The 21,054-nt window shown below is 45.8% G+C and overlaps 1 protein-coding gene across 2 annotated transcripts in view; it reads left to right on the forward strand.

The window, feature by feature from the left end:
• Positions 1 to 12,036: 12,036 nt before the first annotated feature.
• Positions 12,037 to 21,054, forward strand: part of AK5 (adenylate kinase 5) — a 139,792-nt gene continuing 130,774 nt past the window's right edge. Inside the window, exon 1 of one of the 2 annotated variants that reach the window (XM_018559883.1) lies at positions 12,037 to 12,481. In XM_018559883.1, the coding sequence (XP_018415385.1) occupies positions 12,422 to 12,481 (60 nt within the window). In that variant the 5' untranslated portion in view covers positions 12,037 to 12,421. The remainder of the gene's footprint in view (positions 12,482 to 21,054) is intronic. The other variant, XM_018559882.1, reaches the window with a different exon arrangement.

A 21,054-nucleotide genomic window follows, 5' to 3' on the forward strand; every position in this document is an offset into this window, starting at 1 on the left:
ATTGTTTTAGAAAAACTGTCACATGACAATAAACAAAAATATATCAGTACTTGTATCTGCGAGTACTTGGGCAAGTATCAGTACTTGCAAAAATGGTATCGGTGCATCCCTTATATTATATTTCTAACAAAAAATCATACATTAAAACAGAGATGTACAAATCCCAGGAGCTCCGTGTGCTCCTTACAAATGACAGCTGCCTCCTAACTTTTGTATTTTTCTCTAGTCTAGTCTTGGAGCTGGAAAAGTATCTGTACTTGTACTTGTACCGGGTACGGTACTTGGTATCTGAACATCCCTAATTTGTACCCTACTTTAGGGAGTATCTCACAAAAAAAATGAAGTTTCTGTTGTGGGGGATGCTGAGATTTTTATTTGTACCTTAATGTAGACTTTTGGGAAAAATCAGTGAGCCAATCACAAAAGCAGGAATTTGTACAGAACGCCTCAAGGTTGCCATATTGCATTCAATTTCTTGAACAGTTCTTGAAGATTACAGCAGCTTCATCTTCCAACTCCTCTGTCCTCCTTCCTACCTCCTCAAAGCCAGTAGATGGATAGTCACTGGAGACTGCTCTGTCCCTTGTGATCTTGTACTGGACATGATGTTCAGGTAAGCCGAGCTGAGAAAGTTGGAGCTGTTTGGAAACATGATGACTGTAAGTGCGTGTGACAATATTTTAAGAAATACTTTGCTGGGCAATGTATATTTTTTGATACATTATTGAAAATAAAATGTTTGAGCGTTTAATACTACTTCAGGAATGAAAATAAAGACAATGAACTCACCTGATCATAGGTCTCGCATGGCTGCTTTGGAGATATAGCAAATATATTACCTTGCACGTTTTCTACCCAGTGCACACACCACCCACTGACATCACCTGGGGCCAAGTGAGAATTTAAAGAGGAGTCAACACAGGCTAGTTACGGCATTGCAGCGGGCCAGCTTGACCCAAGCCAGCAATATCTATGGCAGCAGGGTTGTGCCGTTTTCAGAGGGAATGGACTAAGGCCTGGCTGCAGCCAGTGAGAGGAGCCACTATAACTCTACCCCACCTAAGTAGCTTCACAGACCACCACATACCTACTGTGCCGCCTGGAGTCACCCCGCTGTACAGGAGAGAAGTGATGCCAGCCAGTGGGGTTAGGTGTACCAGGAATGCGGAATTTGGGGCATCTAGGATAGTCCAGCAGAATCTAGGGCTGCTGAGAGGTATCGGTGGCCCTGTAGGCACCACCCCAGAGGGACCGGATGTTAAAACAACAAGGATAAGCCTTGGAATGGTTATACAGGTGAAACTCGAATAATTAGAATATCGTGCAAAGTTAATTTATTTCACTAATGCAACTTAAAAGGTGAAACTAATATATGAGATAGACTCATTACATGCAAAGCAAGATAATTCAAGCCGTGATTTGTCATAATTGTGATGATTATGGCTTACAGCTCATGAAAACCCCAAGAACCCCAAATCCACAATCTCAAAAAAGTAGAATATTACATGCAATCAATAAAACAAGGATTGTACATAGAACAATATCGGACCTCTGAAAAGTACAAGCATGCATATGTACTCAGTACTTGGTTTGGGCCCCTTTTGCAGCACTTACTGCAATTACTTTTGCACGATATTCGAATTATTCGAGTTTTACCTGTAGATGGCTCAAATTTCACCTGATTCCTACTGAACTGGCCAAAATTCAAGGCATGGGTGGCCCAACAATCACCACCCAGCGCAACAAAATTTGACTGGGCCAGGTGGAAAATGATCAGCCCAACAATGACTACATCAGATGCAGCTACTTTTCAGGTATTCAGAAGACAGCCATGGGTGCAGTTAAAGCCTCAATACAATAGCCAACTGAGGAGATTCCTCCATCTATGCGGTTTAGTGTTGATGGGGGAATCAATTGATTTTCTGTAGTTGAGCCTTTAAGGGTGAAAGGTTTCAGAGAGGGACGGGCTTGAGACTGTGCAGCAAAGATGGAGTTTTCATACAAGTGACATCATCGATGTGCTAAAGAAAATGCACAGAATAAGAGATTCATGGAATAATTCTCCTGCTTCCCCCTGTCCTTCAGAATTAGAGTTAAAACCTGGTCAGTGTCTAAGTTCCCACAGAGCACAAGGCACATTCATAAACCAGAATCCACTGCATAGGGAACCAGAAAACCTTCAACTGCTCCTCTGAAAGCTCCCACCATAACCCAGCAGCAAGAAAAGTCAACAAACGTCTCTGTGCATTATGGCTTCTGTCTCACAACATTGGTTGAAGACCAACCCTAGAATACACAACTTTGCCAAACCACAAATTTCTAATTATGAGCCAATATAATCTGTTCCAATTAGTAGACATAATCAGATTTCTGCGGTTTCGGGTGCCGAAGTGTTTTTTTTTTTTCTTTCACAGAGCCGCATATGATGATCTTGTTCTCTAACAAGCTAGCGGCTTTGATTCATCGCTGGCAGTGATAAGAATAGAACGAGGGAGGCTTTGTCTAGAGACAAGCTGTGATATGCAGAGAGAGCATGACACTTCCAAGGCAACTGCTGCATTTTGTAGGAGACGCGTTCATGGTCTCCACCCGGGGAAAAAAAAGTCCCCCTATGCAGCACAGAGAGTGCATGCCTGGGAGTTTGTGGCGTAATTACACAAACTGAGGGTACACAGGCAGCTTTCCTAGATTTTCTTTGTTGGAGTTGTGCTTTAATTTTGTTGCTTAGTTAACCGCTTGAAGACCAGGTGTTTAGATCCCCTACCTGGCCAGGCCATACAGACAGCAGAAAAATTACTCTTGCACACTGCAAGGGTTAAATAATCATTAAATGCTTGTTTAGTCTAGGGGGATAGGAATTGCATGAGGATGGTGAGGGCTTGCCCACATGCTGGGGCACAGGGGCGTCTTCATAATGAGGCACCACATTGGGGGGGGGGGAGGTGTGGGGGACACTGACAGCACCACCACCCTAGCTGGCAGCTTGGCCGGCGCCCCCACCGCCTGGTTGCTAGCTCGGCCACCCACCGCTTCCTATCAGGCTGACAGCTCGGACGGCTGCCGCCTACCAGCCAGACCGCTTAAACCCACTGCTCCCCTTCTCCTGGCCACCTCAGGTGGTGAATAAGTTAGGGATGGCCCTGGCGGGATATCATAGTGAGGACAAGACAGCTGGCTGCTGGGAAACGGTAAAAAAGGTGAATATTAATAAAGGGGAGGGCCAGGGCTGGATTTACTCTCTCTGCTGCCCAAAGGCCAGGTTCTTCAATGGGCCCCCCTATCCGCCAAACCGCCCCCTCCCCAATGGAGAAGGTCAGACCTGCAGGCTGCATACAAGTGATCTCGGCGTCATCACCGAGATCACTTGTACAAAACAAGCGGCGGCTGCCCCGCTGTACATTCAGCTCTGCTTGCCCAAAGCAGGGCTGAATGTAGAAAACAACTACCCGCCCGGCGCCCAGAACTGCATGTCCCGGGCGCCCAAAGATAAGAATTCCACACCCCTGCTGCACCTCTGTACCGAGGCTGGGCCTTGGTTGGCCTTGTGGGAAATCCGGCCCAGAGGAGTGCACTGCAATGGTAATCTCACACTATCCTGGAGATGAGCTTTAAAGCTCATCTCCAGGCAAACCAAAAACCTACCCTTGCAGTGAGGCTACCCCTGCACTGCAAGGGTTAAGTGCTCATTTATACCTAGGGCACCAGTATAAAGCACTTTTATTTACCCTCTTTCCCCTCCGCTTCAGTTGGTGGACTGTCGCTCAGCATCCTCATGTCTAATGCAGGTTTATGGAACTTGCATTAGATGGGATGACATCAGAGGTCCTTAGACCGCCAAAGTCCATGGGAGAAAAGGCTGCAGAGACCAGTCTAGCAGCCCTGAGGGAGCAGGCTGGAGAGAGGATCAGGTAAGTAAAATCTTTTTTTCCTGTGCCCTAGCTGGGGTAACTCCACTGCAAGAGTATTTTTTTTTTGTTTGGCTGGAGTGGGATTTAAAGGAACCCTACCATCAACCTCAAAAATGAAGGTAAAAGGGATTTACTTAAAAACTGAGCAGTCAATATCCTAGCACAGCCCCTCCCTCCTTTCACATCAAAGCCCTTTCCTCTTCTGGTAGTGTCTCCCATCTCTGCTGGCCCAGCTCCTCTGCCCTTTCCCTGACCACTCTACAAAACCTTTTATGTATCTCCCAAGGTAAGGATGAAGGTGAATACTATAGAGTGTCACTTGAGTAACAGCTCCGAGTCTGCAGGGGCTACTAACATCACGTCCAAGATGGCAGAGCAGCAGTATTAGGGCTTTTGGATGTCAACACAAGGGAGAGGTGTCTGTGGTCCAAATCATGAGAGAGGCAACGCTGCTCCTCCATTGATACAGTACAGTGAGTGAGCGTTGTCACCCTAGGAAAGTCTTTTACTGGTAAGATCACCAGGTGAAAAAAGGGTTAAAAAAGCTTGAATGAAGAAAACTAGTGCAGCTAATACATCCAAGTACTTGTGAGCTGAAATATATTTTGTTTTAGTGTTTGGGGTTAGATACGCTTTCAGCCATAACAATAAAGGGTTAACAAATTCTAAAGGGATGCAGACACCGCAACTTTCCTCATTAAAACACAGAGAGTCTACCAGCTGATTATAATGAACCCAGACCCTCCCATTCAGGGATCAGTCTGGAAAGGACATGCTGCAACAAACAGCCTTTTCTTCTGGACCAGGAAAAAATAAGAACCTGTAACAAAGTTTTTTTTTTACATTCTCTCAATGTACCTTGATCACCTGGAGGGGATTGTTATACTTTAACTCTTAACACTGAAACTTAACACTTTCCCTGACCCTAACGGTGCCCATACACTGTACGATTCTCGTACGAGAATCGCGGGAAATCCCGCGATCGTACGAGAATCGTACAGTGTATGGAAGGCGTGCGACCGTTTCTACTGTACGGTCGCACGTCTTCCGTCGAACAAGCAGGCTTGAAAACCTGCCGAGAATCGTACGATTCTCGGCGGGTTAGTGGCCTGCTTGTTCGACAACTGCCGAACGGGCCGGTGTGCGCACGCGCACACTGCCCGTTTGCAGTGATCGGAAGCCCGCCCCTCATTGCGGTCATCGGAAGCCTGCCCCTCAGCGGGGCGAGCTTTCGATGATCGCAAGTACGATCTGCCCGTCCAAGATGGGCAGATCGTACGAGCTTTCAATGAGCTTACGACCATCGCAAGACAAAGGTCTTGCGATGGTCGTAAGGTGTATGGGCACCTTTACGTTTAACCCTTAACCAAGCAAGTTCACCCAGTGTCATCATCTAACAAGGAATCAGCGTTTCCCATTTTTTTCCCATTATTCTTTTTTAATTAAGAGGGCCAATAACATTTGGTAAGCTGTAGCTGTGAGTTGCTATATTTAGTTAATTGTTTTGCCATATTAGATAACTCATACATCTCAGTCCTCTGTGATTTCATTAGTTTCTGTTCATCTTCCCGGCAGTATCATGTGAAATATTTTGTATCTCTGAAAAAACTAAATGGCTTATTTATTCAGTGGCTATTACTAGTGTAACGGGAACCATTCTTAGCCACAGTCTTCTAGGGCAAATACAGCACCAGACAGTCCACTTAACTTTTCAAAAGCTTTATTTTCCACGACACACAGTAAACAAGTATTTCTGCAGGTCATGAAATACAGTCCAATCTTTGCAGCAAAACACAACACTTCATAACATAAAGGTGGCCATACACTTTACAACCATTGCAAGACCTTAGTCTTGCGATGGTTGTAAAGTAATTTTAAAAAACGTACGATCTGCCCATCTTGGACAGGCAGATCGTACTTGCGATCATCGCAAGCCCACCCCCCTGATGGGCGGGCTTCCGATGACCGCAACGCTGAATGGGCAGAGTGTCTCCCGAGCATGCAACAAACCAGCCGAAAATCGTAAGATTTTTGAACATGCTCCTTAGACAAAAGACATGCGAACGTACAGTAAAAACGGTTGCACGCCTGCCATACACTTTGCAATTATCCTACGATCACGGGATTTCCCGCGATTATCATGCGATAATCGCACAGTGTATGGGCACCTTTAGTCAGTACGTTCCTGTACTCCAATGCCTTTTCTAAGATAATGTCCTTCTCAGCAACAAACAGATCCATAGAGCCTTCAATCCTCCAGCTCACCTAGCTCGGTAACAGTCTCCTACACATAAAGCCAGGTTTCCTTTTAAACACTCACAGCCGCAATGATGGTCTACACCTGTGAGTACCAAGCTGCAGCGACAAAACCTGGACAGCTTACTGAGCTGATGGGATAATGGCCCACCCTTCTCTCCATTATTCCAGCCCCAGGGACCCAGAACACAATTTATAAATTGCATAACTAAATCAATAATGCTTTCCCTGGGGTTTTTTTTAACTAAACAGAGGGATGCATTCTAAAAGGCTTGGTCTTACATACCTCCCATTTATAACTATTCCTTGCTTTCTGTTACACTAGTTTATATATTACCAGTGCATTGGCAGATCCTGGTTCCCTTCTAATGGCTCCATTGGTAATACATTGTGCTGTTTCTAGAAAGGGTCTCTGTTTAGCTGAGGACAGACATGTGAGCAGGCAGTGTGATGGCTTGGAAAGCAATGCGAGTTTAAGTGCCGTACATAAAAGAGCAGCTTCTTGAGCCTGAACTGAACCCATTTCCTATCTCTTCTGCAAAATTGATCCTGTACTGCAAGAAAAGATAAGGGGCCTTGAAGGGTCTTCTTTAGGCTTTATTCTGTGTGCTTATGGATTGGAATGGAGTTGCTTGTATCCCCTCTTAAATAGTAGTACCATTAATAAGAAAAAAGGTAAAGTTATCCATTGATTAGGGCTTCTGATGTTTCAGGAATAATTGATTTTTGCAAAATAAGTCGCCTTGATATACAAAGACATAACAAACATAAAGTATACATAAAACTATCTTAGCGACCTCTTTTAATGCAACACTGTACTTTGTCCATTAACATGTATGTCCCGCCATTGCCCAGTTTTACACCCAACAATCCCTCTCTCCTCCTCTAGGGAATGCCCCAACATTATTTATTTATTTTATCTTGTTCCTGTGGTCAGTTTTTTTTTTTTTACACCCCCTGACCTCATCACTGGGCTTGTCTACATTATGGTTGCCACCTGTCCAGGATTCACCCGGACAGTCTGGGTTTCAGCCTTCCTGTGAGCCCCTGTTTACAGGCGCCGGCCGGCACATCTCCTCCTCCATCTTCCTGACACCATGCTGCCCGCCTCCGCACCCCTTGTTAGACCCTGCACAGCACTCCTGAAAGCCTGCATAACCCACCTGAGACACCACACACGCCACATCAGAGTCCCGCATAGCCCGCCTCAGAGCCCACAGAGTCCACCTGAGAGCCAACACAGCCCTGGTGAGAGCCCGCACAGGCCACCTGAGACCCTGGAGACATCAGGGTGCCACCCCAGAACAACACAGAGTATGTACTGTAGCCTCATCTTATTTTGTATTGCTGTATAATGTATTGCTGGGATTTGTTGTCCTCTATAGCAGGTCTCCTTACTCCGTCCCCTGGCTGTCTCTTCTTGCTCTTTCTCCAGGTTGCCTCTCCTCTATATTCTCCCCCAAAAAATTGCCATGCGGGGCACTAGAGTGTTCAGGTTTTCAAGGTGTTCAGGTGTTTAAGTCAAGACTAGCAAATTGGATTGCAATGTGCCTTGTTTTGAATTGGCCGATAGAACTTATAGCCCATCGCTGGGCAAATAAGAAACTTACCCTTGCAGTGGGTTTGGACATAGTGCTCAGTGCTCACTTCTTCCTCCCTTTTGCTCTGGAATGTCTGCCCTCCACTATTGGCATGTCCCTTGGTGTCCTGCTGTTTAAAGCACCTGCATAAGATGTGATGACGTTGGTATTGGAGCAAATGTGAGAAAAGACTGTGGGAACCGGTCTAGCAGCCTGGACAGAGATGGCGGGAGTGGGAATCAGTTTTAATAATGTCCTTTAGACATAAACAAGCACTTGATCCTTGCACTGCACTGTGGAGGTAACCAAACTGCAAGGGTAAGTTTTTTGTTTGCCCGGAGATGGGCTTTAATGAAGATAAATGATAATAACATTTTAGCAAAAAAAAAAAAACAGTGCAATGCGCCTCAATCGCTGCATCAGCACTGTTGCCTGTGAGTGCAAACCAATGGCTGTGCATTTAGCACAGCCGGCTGGTGTGAAGCAGCCCTTAAAATTAGAGAAAAAGAGCTTGGCATGCCATCAACAATCAATGGTAAGTCTTCAGTTATGGAATAAGACAATTAGAGATCATCACCATACTCGTAAAATTCTTGCAGGGGCAACAACTGAAATGCTTCCTACTGACGTAAGCATATCCCCCAGAACTACTTCTCTCAAAAGCCCTTTCTCCATACACATTGTGTGGAAAAAGCCCTTGGGAGTCAAGACAGCAGCATTATTTTGCTGGGAAAGAAATCATAGCATGCATGTGGGATGGGGCAAGGGGGGTTGGGGGAACATGGAGTACTATTATTCCACAATCAGGGCTGACAACACCTGTTGGGATTTCATTGCAACAAATACACCGTGTCGTCATGCCAAACAGGAAGTCAAGAGCTCACTGGGTTACTGGCAAATCAACAGCTATTGTTCTGTTCTTGTAGCATTTGATAAAGGGAATAAAAATGGATAAAGGCTGCTGGAGGAGTTGGGAATAAAGTAAGCCATTCACCTTATTTATCATCCCTTAGTCAAAAAGCCTTCAAAATCTTACCTAGCTTCCCCCACTGTGCAACGTTAAGGATGGTGCTGTTAATGTTTACTAAAATGATCCCTGTCTGTACTGTGTTCATTTCATTATCACTTGTAAACTAGATTTCAACACTGCCTCTTCTAACACAGGGTTAAAGGCTGAATGTACTTATGTGACCATGTCCCGTGTTACACCCATATAGTGTATGGCCAGCTCTTATATACCAGCAGTCTGTTCTTCACATGCGTGGCTGCAGCATGCCTCATTAGCGATGGTAGAGGTCTGGTTAACGCGCTGAATATTGGATTACCGCAAACATTGCTTCTGTGCAACTCCGATAGGTCCACCTTAAATAGACACTGCAGACCCCGAATGTCTCCATAGGGCTGAGCGCTGCACATTAAAGGCCGTGACACACTGCACGCGAAGCCGTGCAGAGCGAAGCAAAGCTCTCCGGCACGGAGCTTTGCGTGCAGTGTGTGAGCTGAGTGCAGTCAGATGATTGACTGCACCTTCAGCCAATCGGCTCGTCTGTAACAACCGGCCAGACGTCGCATCCCGTCGCGCCGGTTTATACGCGCGAGCCGATTGGCTGAAGTTGAAATTGTTCATCTCGGCACGCTCAGCTCTGCGAGCTCTCGCCAGCTGAGGTGCCGAGAAGAAAGTGACATGACACACTGCTCGCAAATGCAGCGCGCCACCGCTCCGCGCTGCTTCGAGTGCAGTGTGTCACGGCCTTAATACACAGACTTAATTAAACCGGCATTGTCATGTACTGTAGGAGTACGGCTCAGACTGTCTTCTAATCGCAGAGACAAGTCAACCAGTGAACTTAAAGCGTCTCTAAGGGGGGCTGGGATGCCGGCTAGAGGGTCACCAACTCTTCCCTTTAATTACCAGCAAATAGAAAATATACCGCTTCTGACTCTGATTCATTCTGGGGCTATACGTTGGTTAGTCAGAGATTTAACTTATCGCCGACAGCTGTGTCATTGGCTGCACATTGGCATCAGTTGGTAACAAGGTTTAAAGCAGGGGTGGGCAACTGCGGCCCTCCAGCTGTGCACTGACACAGTTTCACTGAGCCCTGTGAATATGTACTTCCTCTTTTGTCACCACTCTCACAGAGCCTGCCTTCAGGACCACCATTCAAAGTATAAACAATGTAACATTATCATAGCTTGCTGGAATATGTAGCCTTGAGAAATTGGGATAGCATCACTTTAAGCATTAAGGAAAGAGATGCAAAGCACACTGGGAATCCAGGAAGTTGTTGGAAGTGATGGGCAGACGGTAGGCAGCACTCACTACATAAAAGGGATTTTTTTCATGTAAGCTTTGATTCCATTATCAGAATCAACTCTAATATGTATTCCTATTACAATGCTGATGTTATAACAGGAGAGGATGTGCTGGGACTTTAAAACTGCTTTAATGTGCTTTATTTTTTATTTTGGATCCTTTCATTAAAATAATCACAGGTGATCTCACCATAAAGGTCTTTTTTCCAGGCACTTCCTGTTATAGGGTAACAACACTCTGTCTCTGTCTCCCAATTGTGCCCCTGTGTTGTCACCTGGGCTTCCAGCGGCTGCCTCAACACACATTACGCAGGCATGGTCCACTGTTGTCACCATCTGAAGGCCTGAGAAATGCCATGTAGCAGGGGCGTCCCGAGGCCATCTTGGTGATGGACGCCGGCAGAGAGAGGAGGGGAGGTTCACCCGGCGGGTTGAGGTATGCCGCCGGGCCCCCTCCTCTCTCCAGACACTGTCGGGCTCTCGGTCCGTGACCGAGTTCCCGACTTTTAATAGGTGGTGACACCAAAATGACTGTCAGTAATTTTGGTGTGACCCCTCCAATGGTGGCACCGTGGTGCGGGCTGCACCCCTTCTTGTGACACCACTGCCATGTAGCCAGTTCTTTGGAACCAACAACTCTTGTAAACGCTAGAGTGAGGATGCATTCACCCCTGAGCGTGAGCGATTACAGGCAATTTTGGAACGTTTTTATCAGTGTGTTAAAAAATTTGGGGGGGGGGGGAAGCATTGGAAAGCTAAGTACTAACTCGGAGAAGGAGAAAGTTGTTTAGTTTTGAGAAATGCTAATTTCCAGGCTTTTTTATGGCCTGACAAATGCCATGTAGCAGGGGTGTCCCGAGGCTGGGTGACACCCTGCCGTGACGCCATCACGCTTGTGCGTGATGTTGCCGTGCGTGCCCTCTGACGTCATTGGTCAGAGAAGGAGACAGTTGTTTAGCCTTGAAAAATGCTAATTTCCAGGCTTTTTTATGCGTTTTTCAGGCACCTGCATTGATGCCTATGGGGACAAAAATGCCCCATTCTGCTTCAAAAGTAGCTCATGTACTGCACCTTTCTGAGCTTCATACGTCAAGCTACAGGCATCTGAGCGCTCATACGTGAACAGACATGGGATTTGGGTTGATGAGCATTTTGGAGCTTTGAGCTTCAAGCTCCAAAATACTCAGTAGTGAATCAGGGCCCAGGGGTTACATTGAAGCCTTTAGGCAAAAAACGCGTGACGCAGCTCCAAATAAAGCTAATATAAGTTTTTGAGTTTCAATTGACTGAGCGTATGTTACCAGCCACAATAAAAAAGAATAGGATTCAGGGAAATGCGCAAAAGCATGCAACAACATGCCCAGGTGTAAATCAGGGCCGAGGTGTTACTTTGAAGTCTATGGGGGAAATGCACAAAAAAACATGCAACAAAACTAGGGTTGCCACCTGTCCAGGATTCACCCGGACAGTCCGGGTTTTGAATGCTGTGTCCAGGTTTCATGGCAGCAGAAACCCGGACACAAGATGTCAGGCAGACAGGGGCAACCAAAATTAAGATATAGGGGCTACTGGCCCCCCACTGAAAATAGTCTCAACTGTGATATTTACATATGAATGCAATGAATGCGATTTACATATGAGCCGCAACTCATTCCTCCCCCAAAAAAATGTCCACACGACGCTAGCGTGTTCGTGTTTCACTTGAAGAAAAGGTGGCAACCCTAAACAAAACGCTCAGGTGTGAATGTCTTTCACTTAAGGTTTAAACCCTGTCTTCTATTATACTTCTCTTATAATATCTCTCCATATTGTATAACAATATTAGAATACTAGAATGTGGTCCGGTTGAGCCCTACCTAAATGCTAAAGAATCGGATCATTCTCATAAGCGGTAACTTAGATGTGTCAGTATTTAAAGGGATGACTTGGAAAGCCTGCCTGCTCATTAAGCCTCTTCAGCAGCCAAGCTGTGCCTAGTCGTAATCAGCACACCGCTTTGTAGCTCATAGCTTTCAGACAGCTCCATGCAGTAGTCAGATAATGATGATGGTGAGGATGTAGCCGGTGTGTGTGTGTGTAGTTATTCAGCTTGGGGGGGTGACACGAGGAGGACTGTGCATGAGTCAGGGGAGGGCTGCGTCTCTGGGACAGGAGGTGGACTCACTTGCGAAGGCTGCTGGCTGACAACCAACGTGATTCGTGCCATTGATGCGTGGACACCGGTGTGACTGGACATCGATGCACGAGTGGGAATCTGTGGCTCAGGGCTGAAGATTCTCAGGCTGAACCCGAGCAGCGAAGAGGAGCCTGCAGCTCCCTGCTAATCCTCACCCACCAGATAAACTGGTCCGCAGCTTCATCATGAACAGCAATGACTCCAAGGAGTACCTGACCAGGAGGGAGATACCCCAGCTTTTCGAGGTAAGGAGACCTGCGGCACCTGTCTCACAATGCGCTGTCCTCACCTTAACATCCATGCCAAGGGTTGACCGAGGAGCATAAGGTAAAAAGCCATAGAAGCCAATGAGACACAATCCTTTGTTGTTCGGAATGTTTTAAACTAATGAAAGCTAAATCTGGTTCCTTTTTTCTTTCATTTTTGGGTTTATCGCATACCCTTGATCTTTAAAAATTGTCACATTGTGGTAACTGACCTTAGTAGGTATAAAGGGCTTCCAACCAATATAACCTTGTAGGTGCAAGTTTAACGTGTACATCTATCTATCTATCATCTATCTTATTAATAATACATACATCAGTATTTATGATTCCATTTTAACCTACTTTTTAGGATTTACCACATGCATGCCTGGCGTAATGTGCAGAATGCAATAACCCAAAGTAGCAAACAATCCTCTCCATTGTACTAAACTGCTGGAAGCTGGAACCCAGGATGGTGATGCTCCGGGTAGCTGCACACCTTTGCTCTGTGCACTTGCCATGAACTTAAATTTCCCTGCACATTGGTGGTGTAGGATTGTATATGTAGGCAAAGCATAGGGTCAGCCTACGGACTGCACGCCAGCCTTGCGGCTAATTCCTTAGGCAAACACTGAAAGACTCCCTCAAGCAAGTGAATCAATTCACAAATTACAGATGGTTGCTAAAATATTGTCAGCATCCTTCCAGGTACAGATGTTTCATTGTATGGTATGCAGTTGTTGGATTGTTGTATGATAACAAAACGGATGTGCCAAAAAATCAATTGGAGGACCAAATGTGGCAAAAAACTAATTCCAGCTTCCCCCCCTCAGGCCTGGTGCAAACCTCCTGGATCACGCGGTCCCGCACAATGCAGGCAGCGATTGCCGAGCGGCCCCATTGAATTCAATGGGGTAACATCCGCGCGGCAATCGCAGAAAAAAAAGGTACATGTGCCTTTTTTTTGTGATACATGGTGAGCGGCTGTTTTAGCTGTGATCGTGTTCGGAAGCACGGGCAGAATGGCGGCGGGAAACCGTGCGATCCGTCCGGAGCGCCTGGGGTGCCATTACAAATTATTGCCGCCCATAGAGCGATAGTCTGTGCTGGGTGGCACCGTGACCGTGCGGCAATCCGCACGGAAACGTGCACGATTTCCGCAAGGTGAGGTGTCGCCTAGGATTGCACCGTCCCTGATTGATTTATCTAGCTATGCTGGTCTGTTAGAAGGTTAATTTTTATCATAGGACATCGCTTGTGAATCTGGGGTAACTTGCTGTGCCACTTGATTATGGAATGTAGCAGTATGACTGATTATTCTAATATGTATATGTCTGTGTGTAAAATATATATATATATTGTACATACATACAGTAAACTCCCCATTATCCGGCATTCAAGCAACCAGCACTCTCAAGCAACTGATGAAACAAAAATCAAGGACATATTTTATCTTTGCCAGTGGCTTAATGTGCATTAAAAAGCTGCCAGTTGCTTGGTGCACACCAAAAATTTCCTTAGCAACTACATTTATTTAGTTGCTAACTAAATTCTTTGTTTACATTTTGCTGCCGGCCAGCAGCTAGATTCCTGCAGTCAGCAGCAGAATGTAAACAATGGGAGAGAAATAGTCATCCTGCTATTGGCTATTTGAAATTGTTATAGCCAATAGCAGGCTGGCTATTGCACCCGCCCACTTTCTCTCTCAGGTCTGCTCCTCGGCTCAGTAGGTGGGGTTTCAATAGCCAGCCTACTATTGCAATTTGAAATAACCAATAGCAGGCTGGCTATTGCTCCCGGCTGCTTTCCATTCACCTGTCGGCTGCGGAAGCTAGCCGGGAATGGGGCTGCGGGGGGGAACGGGGCATCGTGGGGATGGTTGCTTGAGAGTTACCATTAACTCTCAAGCAGCTAGAAACTACAATTGTCCAGCACCAACCGATCCCCGTGGGTGCCGGATAACTGGGAGTTTACTGTATAAAGAAAATCTGCCCTAACCTTATACAGGAATAACTGTGAGGGCATTTCTTCAATAAAGTGCAATCGCCCATGGCAACAAATAAAGGCGACGTTGATTACTCTCACCTAAGCTAATAAAAGGAATCAGAATTGCTGGTTGGTTTGTGTAACAGATTATAAATAGGCTTGAGCCTCTTCTTGTCGACGATTGGCAGAGCGTTTTCCCAACCAATATAACTTCCCCGATGCCAATTCCTATTCTGTGCCAACTGTGCACCAGGATTGGTATGCATTGTCAAAACTCATTGCAGTCCCACACTTTTGTTTTATCAAATTCTATGTAATTCAATGTGCGGCAGCTCTTTGTGGCAGGTTTGATGCACATTGTAATGCGTTTTTGTACAGTGCGCTTCAAAAAAATGCAATATGTCCACATGCTTACCCAGCGTAGTGTTTTGGTGTAAACTGGGCACATAGTCAGCAATAGTATTTGCTGCGTCCGTGTGTTGGGTCTGCATTGATCAAGGCAGCTTAATGCACTTGGTGTGAAGAGCCCTAAAGTAAAAAGCAATGGGCAATGTTGAAGAAGAACTCCGGGAAGAATAAAGATTAACCCTTGCAGTGGGACTACCCCGCCATTCAAGGGTTAGGTGCTTGTTTTGGTCTAGGGTGTAAAACAATATGCTCAACTGATGCTCGGTAGCACTTGCCTGCTAGGCCGGTCCCCGTAGCCAGTGTAGATGGGCTGTTGAGTTGGGTCTAAGCTCCGCTACTAAAATCTCACATAAGCGTTAATGTCTTTCTAAAGCTGCCCACACACCTTGCGATCATCGGATGACACTTTTCGTCCGATCGAACCATCGTACGATTTTCGTAGGGCGGCCACATCCTGCCCCCGATTATCGCAAGGTTGGATCAGAGGTAATTAGAAGAAATCACATGGACGACCGCACGGTTTTTTCATCTGCGCATGTGCAGTGTAGATCGTACGAATTTTGCCGTACGGAAACGCTACCAACCTTGCGAAAATTGTACGATCGACCAAAGTATTCTAACCTGCTGGAAAGTCAAAAGTCGTACGATTGTACAGTATTTGCGGTTGTACACTGCCCATCAACCTTACGAAAACGTGATCGCATACGGAAATCGGCCGATATTCGTAAGGTGTTTGGGCAGCTTTAAAGTTCACTTGAATCTTTCTAAAGGTGCCCATACACTGCACGATTCTCGTATGAGAATCGCGGAAAATCCCGCGATCGTACGAGAATCGTGCAGTGTGAATGAAGACGTGCGACCGTTTCTACTGTACGGTCGCACATCTTTTGTCTAAGGAGCATGCCAGCTAGTTTTAGCTGCAGCTAGAAAACCTGCCGAAAATCTTACGATTTTCGGCTGGTTTGAACGGTGCTCGGGAGACAAATGCCGAACGGGCCGGTGTGCGCACACTGCCCGTTCAGCATTGCAGTAATCGGAAGCCCCTCAGGGGCGGGCTTGTGATGATCGCAAGTACAATCTGCCTGTCCAAGATGGGCAGATCGTACGTTTTTTTAATTACTTTACAACCATCGCAAGACCAAGGTCTTGCGATGGTTGTAAAGTGTATGGCGACCTTAAAGCTACACCTTTTTTAAATAGACACCTGCTGGTAATCCTAATGGAAGTCCTTATTCAGCTACTTCCTGTTATGGGTTGACAACTATTTCCCACTTGCTCATCCTGTCGCAGACGCCCCGGAAGAGACTTCAAATGACCACATGGACAAATATTGAGCGGGCATGGTCCAGCGTTGTCATTATCAGCAAGCTGGTCTAAGGCAATGATGAGCAGCTGACGCTTTATCTACTGCACGTAGACAGGAAGTAGCTGAAAGAGACTGGAAGAGATCAGCCGCACTGAGATGTAAAGAAGGATGAAAAAACAATTCAATTTGTATTATATGAAGGAGAAAAAGGAAACTGTTTTAGTTTGCCATTGCACTGTGCACCGTAATGTTCTCCTTACAGGGTTTAGGTCTACCTCATGGTCAGTTTCAGATCACATTCCTCCGCACAACTCAATGTGAGTATGCGGCAAATGTATATCGGGCTCGTGGATAATAATATCTGCGAAATGTATTGATTTCTAAAATCAGTTGAATTAATTTACCGCTACCCTAACTGCATTAATCGTTAACCCTGGTCATTAAAACTCATGAAATAGCTGTTCCATTGATTGCAGATGAGGATTTAACACCCGTTCTCTCCAAGCCGTGTCCTTGGTACAATTGTTTAATGGAACTGTTGGCAACGGATTAACTCGCAGTGTGCCAGCAGGTTTATATTGTGTATCGGGAATATCGTTTTCATGTCTGCGGATGAGACTTGAGTCATTTAAATTTATGCTCACATCCAATTCTATGCCTGATGTAGACAGAGTTTTAGAACATATGTATTCAGGTGGGAGGACAAGGGAGAGGGGTAAGGGAGGCTCTGCTTGTGTCTTCCAGTAAAAAAAAAAAGGCTTACTGCAGTGCTGTGTGCCGCCATATTGTTACCTGTTACCATGACTACACTGGCAGGGCAGAATCCGCTATCAATAGGTACCTTAGAGCAGGGCTCAAAATTTCAGGTCCTGAGCTACTAGCCAGGCCTTCAAAGTTACTCGCCACCAGTTGCCCTGCATAACACAAACAAACACACACAGGGCACAACGCGCACACATCACAACACACAGGGCATTACACATACAGCCACAGCACAACGCACAGAGCATTACACATTTCATCTGAAATTAATTTTTAGTCTTCGCACATGTCTAATAATATGTGTGTGTGGGGGGGCAGTTTTCACTTTTTTTTTACATTATTTTTTACATTTGTTATTTTTTATTATAATTTTTTATTTTATTATTTATTTTTACTGTTGGGGGGGGGGGGCTTTGGGAAATAAAACTTTTTATATACTTAGAACACATTCCCAGCATCCCTTTAGATATGCCTGCAACCACTCAGCTGACTGCACAGCTAAAGTCTGCCACACCAGTGGCCAGCAGGGAGGAGCAGAAGCATCTTAAAGGAACCCGGGATGTGTTCTTTCACATTGTGCTTTTGAAAAAGATCAGAGGCAGAATGCTGTGACATTAAGGCTAGGTTCATAAGTAGGCGACTCCTGACCGCACGGCAATCCGCACGATTATGTGCACGATTGCCGCGCAGTCGGGAGTCACCAAGGTGTTAACCGATCGCGCTGTGGGTGCCATTATTTTCTAATGGCACCCCAGTTGCGCCGGGCGGATGGCGCGGTTTCCCGCCGTAATTCCGCCCATACAAGTGAACACGATCACGGCTAAAAAGCCAAGAGTCGTTTGTTGCAAAAAAAGGTACTTTTTTTTTTTTAGCGATTGCAGCACGGATGACACCCATTGAAATCAATGGGGCTAAATGGCAATCGCTGTGTGCACCTGAACAAGATCCTGTGCATCCCGGGTGTCATGCGGTGTAGTGCAGGTGTGAACCTAGGCTCACAGGAGCCTGCTGGCCCCTCAACGAACTCAGAGCAAAGAACAGTAGACAGACCCAGTGATGACATCAATGTCTCAAACCGTTATTTCATTAAAAACTAAATTATTTGATATAAAAATTAATTGTAATTGCATGGTAATCCATGGCGGAGAGGGGGACAAGGGAAGGCAATATATGCGCACACTGCACTTCTGCTTTAAGTCCCAGTATAATTGAATATATAGAACAGTTTCTCGTACTCTTTCAGCATCATTAGCAGCTTTTGTAATAATAATCATTCTGTAATAGCTGTAACCCCTTCTGTGGCTTCTAATCCTATTTATGCTAATTTAATTAACTTTCTATCCAATGTGGCCAGTTCATTCTAAGCATATTAAATTTTAATCAAGCGAAACTTTTAAGACTTTTAACTAAGTAACTGATTATCTGCAGTTTATTCTATTCTGTGTGCCGGATTTTTTAGAAGAACCAATTCTAGGTCCCTGTGGGCAACATCAATATATGAAGTGTAGCTTTGTAGCCGAACATTTACTGGTGTTACAGTAGAGACATTTTCTCTTTATTTTTGGATAGGGTGGGTAAGGTCAGATTTTTTTTTTTGCACTCAGAATCACCATTTGGGATCATTTCCACCATTTCCTGTCCTAGAGACACAACAGGACATGAAGAATTCCCACTAGGGACACAGACTGCAAAATATTCCTCATAGAGGTTCTAACTCTAACTTTCCTATTACGTAACTCTAAACTCAGGAGTTAAATCTTAACAATGCATTCAAGTACCTTAACTAGTAACAAAAATGTATCTTATTTGTGTATCTAGGGTTGCCACCCGTCCAGTTTTCACCCGGACAGTCCAGTTTTGGAGGCTTGTGTCCGGGTGTCCAACCAGAGGACACCCGGATACAAGCCACTCAGTGCCAACACCGTCACTTTTAATTTTCTGACCGATGCGGCTGCCGAGGTCCCCGGCAAGCACGATCTCGGGCAGCAGCATCTGCCAGAACCCGGATCTTCCTCTGAGATCAGCCTGTGCCTGTTTACAGACGCCCACAGCTAAGAGGTAGATCCGGTTTCAGACAAATGCGGCTGCCCGAGATTGCCACGCTTGTCGGGGACCTCGGCAGCCTCATCTCTCATTGCCTTCACCTCCTCATCCTCCGGCTCCCTGACACTGTGCTGCCCGCCTGTGGACTGGTGCTGACACTGTCCTTCCTTCTGGAGGGGGGCTACTTTTGTTCCCCATGGTCCCTGCGTGTTGTAAAGTAGTGAACGCTCCAAGCTCGCTCCTGTTATAGACTATAACTTCAATACAAGTTAGCTAAGTAAACTTGAGATTGTAGTCCATCACGGGAGCGAGCTTAGAAGGTTGTTGGTGGATTGAATATCCGCTGTCTTCTTGTATCTATCTGCAGCTGCCATAGTACAATGTTCCAATCTCTGCATCATGGAGTCTCGCCCTCCTGACTTCCTCCTATTTTACCAAAAAAGCAATAAAAATCCAACAGAGAGGGCAAGACCTGAGAACGAGTAATCCGTTGCAATCTGATCCCTGGTGGGCGATTTACCCTCAGAACTGACCCTCCAATTCACACTCACTATTGGATTCTGCTGCTTTATTCCGCCTAGACCTACAAGACCCCCTGCGGATAATCGGCTTACATGTCTTTTGTTCTTTTTACTGCTCATCCTCACAAGGACACACGAGCAATGTAAGAAATTCCCTAACTGCGACTTGTAAGCCAAGAGCTTATTGGATCAATCAGATCAATGCACCTTTGTCCTGTGTAGTAATTACAGCAGTATTACAATAATTTGTCCTAAAACAGGAAGTCCGTGACCTAGAACCCATCGGCATCCTCTTTATCTTAGCACTGCAAAGTGCTGTTCTATGCCCTGTAGCGTGAATGGATATTGCGTTGTGTATACACCGAGGAGCACATTAGCAAAACGAGTCCATATCCAGTTCTAGTTATTGTCTTGTTTTACAGGTTCCTTCTTATTGTAGCTAAGAGTCGCATTCTTTTTCTAAATGGACTTAATTAAAATGTGTGAATCATGGAGGAAAGCTATATATGTTCTGTAAAATAAATGAGAGTGAGAGCTCAGGACTTTTGAGTGTCTATACAAGGGAGCAGGAGGGCTGTCCCTAATGAGGAGGCCTGAGGGCAGTTGACACAGGTGGCATCTCATTAGGGGGGGGGCTGGGTGGTGGTGGGGGCTGCAGGGGGTGACCACAGCATCCCAGGTTGCTAAGGGCGCTTGCCAACCTATGAAGCTCTGGCTTCCATCCCTCCAAGCTCCAGGCTACCAGTGAATTTAGTAAGGAGGGCAGGAAGCCAGACAGAGCCGGTGACGGCACATCCGCCCTCACCCCAGAATGGCGAATCATCACTGCCCTACCAGCTCTCCATCCCCCCCCCCCCGAGTGACAGCACATCTTTTCAGCTGCAATTACCTTAGGGACAGCCCTGCAAGGGAGCTTTTTACAGGTAAATAACATGCCTAAAATATGTTGAATGAAGATTTCTGTTGACATGAATGAATGGTCTGAAGACAGGTCCTCTTTAAGAGGCGTTATAGAGCTGTGATCTGCAGATTGTCATGAACATGTTGGCTGACGCAGCACCAAATCCCTTCATAACTATGGCATTATCAGAAGATTTATACATGGAAAGAATAACCGACTGACAGTAACAATCCGTCACGTCTGGGAAGGGAACGGAACCCCACCGAGGAACAAAAATGACATTTATAAAGCTGTGCGTGGGAGAGTAGCCAGCCGACGGCAATGATCGGCACACCAACCAAGGTGGCAAAGAAGAAACCAATGTCGCATTCAAACCATAAAATACACAATTGCGGGAGATTTCATTCGCTCCGTTGTACAAGTCGCAGAGGTTTCTTCTATTGTCACTCTGTCGTTCCAAGTGAGGGGCAGTTGGGAGGTATGAGGACCTGCAGCGGGTAGATATGAACACTGGTGCTCAGGCAGTTAAAGTGACACTAAACTCAAGAGTTAAATCTTAAAAATGAATTCAAGGAACTCACCTATTAACAAAAATGTATCTTATTTTGTGTACCCCTCGCCTGTAGATCCTCAAATCATCTCTGAA

The sequence above is a fragment of the Nanorana parkeri genome, unplaced genomic scaffold, assembly GCF_000935625.1.
Source record: "Nanorana parkeri isolate BGI_ZX_2015 unplaced genomic scaffold, ASM93562v1 scaffold418, whole genome shotgun sequence".
NCBI lineage: Eukaryota > Metazoa > Chordata > Amphibia > Anura > Dicroglossidae > Nanorana > Nanorana parkeri.